General features: G+C 29.4%; 1 protein-coding gene across 2 annotated transcripts; it reads left to right on the forward strand.

Moving 5' to 3' along the window:
- Positions 1-523: 523 nt before the first annotated feature.
- On the forward strand, positions 524-6,987 carry LOC124925631 (cyclin-dependent kinase F-4-like). 2 transcript variants are annotated; one of them, XM_047465688.1, is made up of 19 exons: positions 524-672; positions 1,377-1,607; positions 1,684-1,734; positions 1,850-2,399; positions 2,481-2,559; positions 2,638-2,706; positions 2,783-2,872; positions 2,963-3,101; positions 4,283-4,385; positions 4,472-4,524; positions 4,621-4,687; positions 4,838-4,946; positions 5,262-5,327; positions 5,750-5,818; positions 5,902-5,971; positions 6,041-6,157; positions 6,252-6,283; positions 6,376-6,460; positions 6,538-6,987. In XM_047465688.1, exons 4-19 carry the CDS (start codon positions 2,392-2,394, stop codon positions 6,789-6,791), a joined length of 1,410 nt encoding a protein of 469 aa, XP_047321644.1. In that variant the 5' UTR covers positions 524-672; positions 1,377-1,607; positions 1,684-1,734; positions 1,850-2,391; the 3' UTR covers positions 6,792-6,987. The 2 variants fall into 2 exon arrangements, with proteins under 2 accessions (XP_047321644.1, XP_047321645.1); XM_047465689.1 differs by having other exon boundaries at positions 6,634-6,987.
- The last annotated feature ends 1,544 nt before the right edge of the window (positions 6,988-8,531 follow it).

Consider the following 8,531-nt stretch of genomic DNA (forward strand, 5'->3'; position numbering starts at 1 on the left):
TTAAATTAAGTGATAATAATTTTATGTAATAGATAAAAGTTTTAAAGTATATTTTTATATATAACAACCTATTTAATCGAACTAAAGTTAATTGAATAATCATCTTATTTTTATTTAATGATGATTAAAGATCCTAACTTAAAAAGTATTAGATGCATAAATATATAATAAAATATTTTATTAATATTTGAATGCATAATGATTGAATTAATGACTAGATACCTAGTCATTTTAGATTAATTAAAATAATCTTTATTGTCATATGTCCTTTTTTATAGGTCAACGTTTATTTATTTTTATTTTGTAAAAGTTTAAAAAGTTAATTTATTATCTTCACTATCCTATAAGTTTATATATAATAAATTTCTTTATAATATAAATAATTTAATAAAATAAATTATTTAAATTGTCGATAATAATAAGTATGAAACAGGAAACATCCTACTAAATATCAAAAATAAAAAAATAAAAATATTGCGAACTCCGTCCACGCGATTTTCGAGCGTTTCAATATATAAAGATAGGTTTCTTCTTCGTGGACGAGGGCAGAAACATATATATATATATATATAGAGAGAGAGAGAGAGATAGGGCTGAACTTGAAGAAGGAGAAGATCTGGAGCCGATCGTTCTGCGTCCGTGGCGACTTAGGTTATGCAGTTATTACCTCAGGTATCATATCGCTATCTCGATTTCTATTGTTTTTCTCTTTCAATTGGTATTTATCCATATGATTATCGATTTTATGTTATGCATCGGCCACCTGATTTAGGTATTGTTGATTTTTTGTCAATTTTGATCTGGATTTGTTGATTTATGATTGGTAGATAATCGTTGGCGATTGTATTTAGGGTTAGGGTTAAGGTTTTGACTATTTTTCGTTCTTTGGATCCGTAGTTTCTCTATGCGTTCCTTCCTTTCGTCTATTTGATTATGTTTTTGTTTAGTTTGGTCAAATTTTGTTTCTCCTCGTTATCTATATATATAGTTATAAGTTTGGGGGAATTAGGTCAGGTTAGCTGTAACTCATGCTTGATTTCTTGCGATGGATTCTAGGTTTATTTTTGTTTTACTTTTATCGGTGTTAACTTGTGGCTCAAGTATGTGATTTATGACATTGTGGAGAATTCAGATATAGTTTTGGCTTGCTATGGATATAGTTCATCTTCATGTTGCTTCTGAAAATGGATTTTAATCATATACATCAGTACAGTTTGTGTTTTTTTGTAGTGTTTAAGTTGTTAGATTATCATTTTTTTGCTTTATGTTGATTTGGTATGGATTAACTCGTTAATCTTGCGATGTTTTAGTTAGTGATGAACGAGAATTCTATTAACTTAAAATTTTTTAATTTAATTTTACTTTTTGCTTGGCAGGTTGCCTTGGACACTGATTTTGAAGGATTTCTTTCCTTTGATAACTCATGGATAAAGTATGCCTTAAGCCAGATTTCATTCAGAGCCTGGTCTTTTCATTCCAGGAATTTGTTGAGTGGCGTTCTTGCAGTCTTGGAGATTATATGTTTGTTTCCTTCATTAACTTCACTTAAATACATCTGATGATCCTTTATGCTGAAAAAGGTCTTGACACTTCAAGCACATTGAGGAGTAAGTTAATGTGTATTTGCAAATACATGTATATTTGTATTTGTTCATTGTTCTCTAACAATTGTATCACGTGCAGTGCATTTTTTGTATGGCATTCATCCTTTCATCCTTGGGATCCATCATCTTGGTAATATATTTTTCTTTCTTTCTATCTTATTCATCAGTTCATATCTTGAAATGGTTTTATCTTGTGAAATATGGAAAAAATGTATTGATGTACTTTCTTTTTCATGTTTCCACAGGTTAAATCTTGGGAGTAAAAAGACTGAGTTCGTTTCATATTTCAAAACACATCTTGAAGTTTTATGAAGAGTTTGGGCTTGTCAATATCTTCCGTCACCTCAGATTGTTTAGTCAGACTTAATTAGACGTTACTAGCTGAAGAGTTCTCAAGAGATTCTGTGTAACATATTTGAGGTAGCTACAATCAATTTGTGGTGTTATTCTGGTTTTTTCTGTTTCGGATAGAGTTGTGAGTCTAGCCTGGCAACCAATCTTTGGCTTGTGTCAAGATGTCATGTGGCTTTGGACCATTTGCTCTAGATATTTTATTTTGCAAGCGAGGCTTTCAACCTGACTATTTAACTCAATCTGTTAAGCCCTGCCATCACAAATCCAATTATCATATGTGCCTGTCTATGGTGGCTGCAAATTAACAGACTGGATTCAGCCAGGAAGTAATACGCCTTATTGAAGTTTTGGTTTTGCCTATCAAAAATTTCAAGTGAAGGCCATATTTTTTTTTCAATAAATAAGGCATTGAGGATTGTTGAGTAGCTGAATAATGGAGAGGTGAGATTGTCATATCTATTTTTTCCCAGTAATTCTTAGTTCAATTTCATTTTTTTCAATATTCTAATGTTGGGTGTTCAGGTACAATTTAGTAAAAGAAATTGGTGATGGAACATTTGGCAATGTCTGGCGAGCTATCAATAAAAGTTCATGTGAAATTGTAAGTGTTGAACTATAAATAACTTTGAACTGACAAAATACAGTTTCTTTTCCAGTCTGATTGTGTATGTTTGTGTAGGTTGCTATCAAGAAAATGAAGAGAAAATATTACTCCTGGGAAGAATGTCTGAATTTGAGGGAAGTTAAGGTATGTATCTCACTGATTTTATTTTGTTTCTGATTTATATTGATGTTTAAATCTAATGTTCTCTTAATATTTGCAGTCACTGCAAAAGATGAACCATCCGAATATCGTAAAACTGAAGGAAGTCATTAGAGAGAACGACATATTATATTTTGTCTTTGAATACATGGTCTGTGATCTTTCTCTTAATTTTCCAGAGTGCTTTTTTCTCAATGTATATAGTTTGAGAATCATAATTATATAAAATTTCCATATTCAGGAGTGCAATCTTTATCAACTTATGAAGGACAGAGTGAAACCTTTCTCAGAAGCAGAAGTTAAAACTTGGTGCTTTCAAGTGTTTCAAGGTCTTGCTTATATGCATCATCGGGGATATTTCCATCGTGACCTTAAGCCAGGTAAATAACTTTTTCCTTATAAGCTGCCAAAAACATCATCACATATGATCTCTGTTGAAAAACATAGTTACAATCTTTGTAAATTTCAAGGGTTTATGAGGCATTAATAATTTTGTTTCTGGTTCAATAGGGAGATATTTTGTTGGTTATATATTGCATGCCCAAGCTTGCTTATTAAGTTGTATTAGTTGGTTTAAAAAAGATAGTATGGTAACCTAATTTCCTCTTTTAGGGTTATCAATTTTAAAGCTTCTGCTACATACTTTTAGTTGTTATGGATATATATGGACTGAGATTCAATTCTTTTTTCACAAGGATCTAATTGACATATTAACGCAGACATTTGTATCTTACAAAATGGTGTATCTAGTCACCACATTTGTTTGCCTCATAATTAGGGAGGAGTCCTATGGGCCTTGATTTGCTCTTGTCATGTCTAAAGACTAAAGGAGGAGAACTTCATTTTACATTATTTTCTTTATATCTTTCCTTCCTATGCTGTATTTCCATCATTCCCTCATAAGTAGCAATGAGCCTTAGGCATGTTATAAAATTGGAAATTAAATGTTGGATGCAAATTTTAAATTTAAGTGCGAAATGAGTTAGATGTCTGAAATATAAATGTTGAGTTAAACCAAATGAAAATATCTACCTTTTAAGTACTTAAAATGTAAATTGATTTGATTAAATATGGAAATAATGTCAGGAAAGGCATTTTGACTATTTTACCCTTGTAATGACGTATTTGGTTAATGTGTTGAGTTAAAGTTGTCTTTTGGATTATTATATTATTGAGTTAAGTCATTGATAGTTTACTGATTAAGTTAAATATTTTTTGCTTAATTTGAGATGAATTTAAAAAATAAAGTTATTTTCTTAATAACATTATCAAATGAACTTTCAAATAAGTACTTAATCATTTAGATTAAGTGATAAACTATGTTATCAAAAGTGCCTTTGTGTGATGATGTTCTCTTGTGTAAAGATCAGGAAGTTCATTTTACATTATTCTCTTTAGCATGTTCCTCACTATGTTCTATTGTTATTGTTGTCGGATACAGATATTGCTATTATTTCTTTGATTCTGCACTTATGTCCAAGGACATCATACCTATTTACCTGCTTGAGCAATTTTTAACCTTAATGAGAACTGTCAACATTTTGCATTAACTTCCATGCAGAGAATTTGTTGGTCTCCAAAGATACATTAAAAATTGCCGACTTTGGTCTTGCTCGTGAGATAAATTCTCTACCACCATACACTGAATATGTTTCAACACGATGGTAAGTTTGTCACATTTATTGATGTATATATTATCTTGCAAATCATGCCACTTTTTGCTTACTCGGCTATCATATTAACTTGATAGGTATCGCGCTCCTGAAATTCTGCTCCAGTCTTCTTTCTACGATTCTTCAGTTGGTGGGAACATATGAATCTTTCTGCTAATAACTGACTTTGTGTTTTATATGTTCCTACTTACAGTTTTTGTATTCTTTGTTTACCCTCTTTTGATAGATATGTGGGCTATGGGTGCAATCATGGCTGAACTGTTTACACTCACTCCACTTTTCCCAGGGTCAAGGTAGTTGATCTGTTTTGAATTGGTTTCCATTATTATAGATGATATTTGACATGTTCTCCTATGTTCCTTTTATTACTTATCCATTTATTATTTTTTTTTCCTGTGTCTACTCCTAACTCCATTGCATGGTTTATAATTCTTCCAATGCAGTGAAATTGACGAACTTCACAAAATATGCAATGTTTTAGGAACCCCTACTAGAAGTGAATGGTCTGAGGGGCTTAAACTTGCAGAGGCTATGAACTTTCAATTCCCACAGGTTTGTTTCCTTGATGCTTGATTGTCTTTGTTTCCTTGGGCAAAGTTAATTCTATATGTATGGGTATAATCTTCAGGAGGTAGTTATAAAGTAAAATTAGCAAGTTTGATATTGAGTTTTGACACTTGATAACTGTAAAGGATTCAGAAGGGTCACGAACTCTGGTTCTACTGGGATATGTTTTAAGCTTCATGGATTTATTTATTATTATAAGCATCAGTTTGTGTTCCAAATGGCTTTTCGAAGATATTTATTGGACATAACATTTCCAACTAAACATGTGTAAAATGTCATTTGATTGATCTTCCATGACAGCTTGTTGGGGCCAACCTTTCCGAGCTTATACCATCAGCAAGTGAAGAAGCTATTGATCTGATTTCAGTAAGTGCCCCCAACACTAGCTCCTTGTTCGTGACATCTTTTTCACTTAATATTTTACCACCTCTTTTTCCAAGATGTACATTTTAGGAACTGATGTTTATTTTCGTTTAAAACGTGACTTAATTCAAATTTGAGATAAATGTCCACCACAACATCATTACATTTAAACTTTGTTTAATATCCTTGAATAAGATAACAATTTTCAAAATATCTATACTATTTTACAATAGTACATTTTTTTACTTAATTTTCAGTTGTCAAACATGCACTAAGTCTATATTTGGTTATTTCTGGAACTTAGTTCTAGTTTGAGCAAAGATAGGCATTAAATCTTGCTTAGAACATTTGGCCAAATCTTTAATCCTCATTGGGGTTGGTTAAGACAAATTTATGATGTGATATTTGCTTGTATATGAATGCAGTGGCTTTGCTCTTGGGATCCACATAAGAGGCCTACTGTTTCGGATGTCCTCCAGCATAACTTCTTTCAGGTTTGGAGTTTTGACTGAATTTCTGTATGTCTGTAATTGTATTTATATATCGGGACTAAATCACATCCATATCATCTCTGCAGAGTTGCTTTTATGTTCCACCATCTCTTCGCTCCAAAACTGCTATTGCAAAGATACACCCATACCCATCTGGTTAGTAGTCTTATGAAAAATTTATATTTTGTTATGAAAAGATTATGTACCTAATTCTTTACTTTGCAGCTGAAATGAATGCGGCGGCTGAACAAAAATCAGCTGGAAGATATCCTGTTACCGTGGCTAATTCGAAAGTGCCAAATAACCTTTCTTCTGCAAGTATGAACTTCTCTCCATATTCAGGTATTCATTCAAGTGTTTGCAATCTGAATCTGTAATTGAGCCTATTTGGAAGCTAATATTTTGATCCAATATTTATGATTTATTCGTATTGCAGGATTGAAGAGTAAGATGGAAATGGATAATATGGTAAGACATTACACCTTGTTGCAAGAATTTCTCGTTGTTGTTTGTATGACAAAATATTGAATCAATTATTTTGAACTTGTAATATATATTAGAATGCTATAAAGAATGATAAATCATCAAATCAAGCTGCTGTTACTGCTGCTGCCAAATTACAACCGCGATATCGACCTCCTCCGAGTAAGCATTTGTTTTGTCTGATGTTTGTAATATTTGTATTTGGTTTTTAGATATTTATAATGTGTTTTCACATGCAGTTACCCAAAACTATAATAATAATAATAATTATTATTATAATACGACGAAGACTGTTAATCCTTTGGAGATGACTCAGAAGTTTGCAAACATGACAGTTAATCCCGGTAGATCTCCTATAAGAGCTGGGGGCTGGCATAATAATAATAATAATATCCGAGGAGGTGGAGGCGATACATATGCGGGGAGGTCTTATCAACAACATCAGTTTCAAGGTGGAAGAACCACTTATTATTCGAGAAAAGTTGAAGGATGAAAGCCGATGGATGATGTTTGTTTCGATGATGATAAAAGTTGTTTTTGGTTTGCTACAAAAAAAGAGTGTCTTTCATATTCTACTTGTTTTTCAGAACATATAATTTTGTTTGGGTTGCTTTTCATGTTACAACAGTTATATGCTACTCTACAACTTTTGTCTGAATAAAGATGGAATCTCTTGTTTTTTCTTCTTTTATATTAACTTTATTCCCTTTTTATATCATTGTGATTAGTTTAATTAAGATTTGATAAAAAAAATGTTATGAGAAATTATATTTCAATATATATAGCACTATATTGAGTGAAGTATATATATATTTTTTATTTATTTACTTTTTAATTTTAAATGATTAGTTGACTCCTTGTACATAATATTTTATTTAAAATAATTCTATACACTATTTTGTATGATAAATCTAAATAATTTTTTTGTACACTAATTTTATTTTATTTTGTTTTATCATTTATATTGTAATAATTTTGTGGAATAATTCAAGCAAAATATTATTAAATAAAATATTTTGATTTTATTATTATTATTATTTTTAATTACAATCATGAATGTTTTAACTTAATTTTAAATATTAATAAATTAAAAAATAATTTATTTAAAAAAACAAATTATATAAATTGATTTGTTTCTACTAATTTTTAACTAAAATAAAATAAAAAATAAATCTTTATTAATAATATATATATATATATATATATATATGAGAAATGATTAGGTGAGGGAATTTGACGAGAGAATTTGGTGAGGGAATGATTTATCATCATCTTATTTGCTTAAATAATTTCTCTCTTTCCTTCCACTTTTACATTTTTCAACCAATGAAGGTGATGCCAAGTTATATATATATATATATATATATATATATATATATATATATATATATATATATATATATATATATATATATATATATATAACAATAGATATCTAGTTGATATCGATTTTTGAAAGTTTACTTTCGTATAAATATTTTATTATTTTAAAAATAAGTTACATTTAGAGCTGGCTTGATCTTGCTTTTTATGGTAGTTTTGTTGGAATTTTGTTAAACAAAATTAAATTCTAAGTTATTTAGATTTTTATTAATTAATGATCAAATAAAATTATAAAAATAGAGAAGAAAATGAAAAAAAAAATATAAATACAAGTTTTAAATGATATTTCTGTTGTAAACTTTAATGGTATTGTTTACTACTAATAACTTCCATATTATTTGTGATTATTTTTAAGTACATGTTCGACCACCTCTTCACAAAAAAAATATTTAAGTACTTAAAGATCAAAATTGTTTTTAATATTTTTAAAGAATAGTCTTCAAAATTATATTTTAAATTATATTTATATGATTTTCTCACTATTTTCGTTACTAATGATTAATTTTTATTTAACCTAATATTTGTTGGTGTTGTTGATGCAATGGTTCGTTCTCAATAATTATGAATTGAGATAAAAGGAATTTATGAAACAATGCTCTCAAAAGATTTAGAGTAAAAAAAAAAAAACCACAAATTTAAAAGAAGAATCTTTAACCTAGAAAAGTATTATTCCAAAATCAATTTTTTATGGGATGAATCAAAATGTTAAAATCAACATTCAACTATCAAGATAAAAAAAAAAATATAAAAACATACTACTCAAATGATGAAAATGATAATTTGCTTCAATTTTGATGGGCTCAATGATATGATGTGATCAAATCCAAATCCTTGTTGATTCATCTCCTAC

This window comes from Impatiens glandulifera, chromosome 2 (assembly GCF_907164915.1).
Source record: "Impatiens glandulifera chromosome 2, dImpGla2.1, whole genome shotgun sequence".
In the NCBI taxonomy this organism is placed as follows: domain Eukaryota; kingdom Viridiplantae; phylum Streptophyta; class Magnoliopsida; order Ericales; family Balsaminaceae; genus Impatiens; species Impatiens glandulifera.

Bases quoted from the DNA above. Each gene is read 5' to 3' on its own strand.
- LOC124925631 (XM_047465688.1), top strand. The intron at 4,525-4,620 runs GTGGGAACATAT...CTCTTTTGATAG, and splicing joins TTTCTACGATTCTTCAGTTG to ATATGTGGGCTATGGGTGCA. The intron at 6,284-6,375 runs GTAAGACATTAC...AATATATATTAG, and splicing joins AGATGGAAATGGATAATATG to AATGCTATAAAGAATGATAA.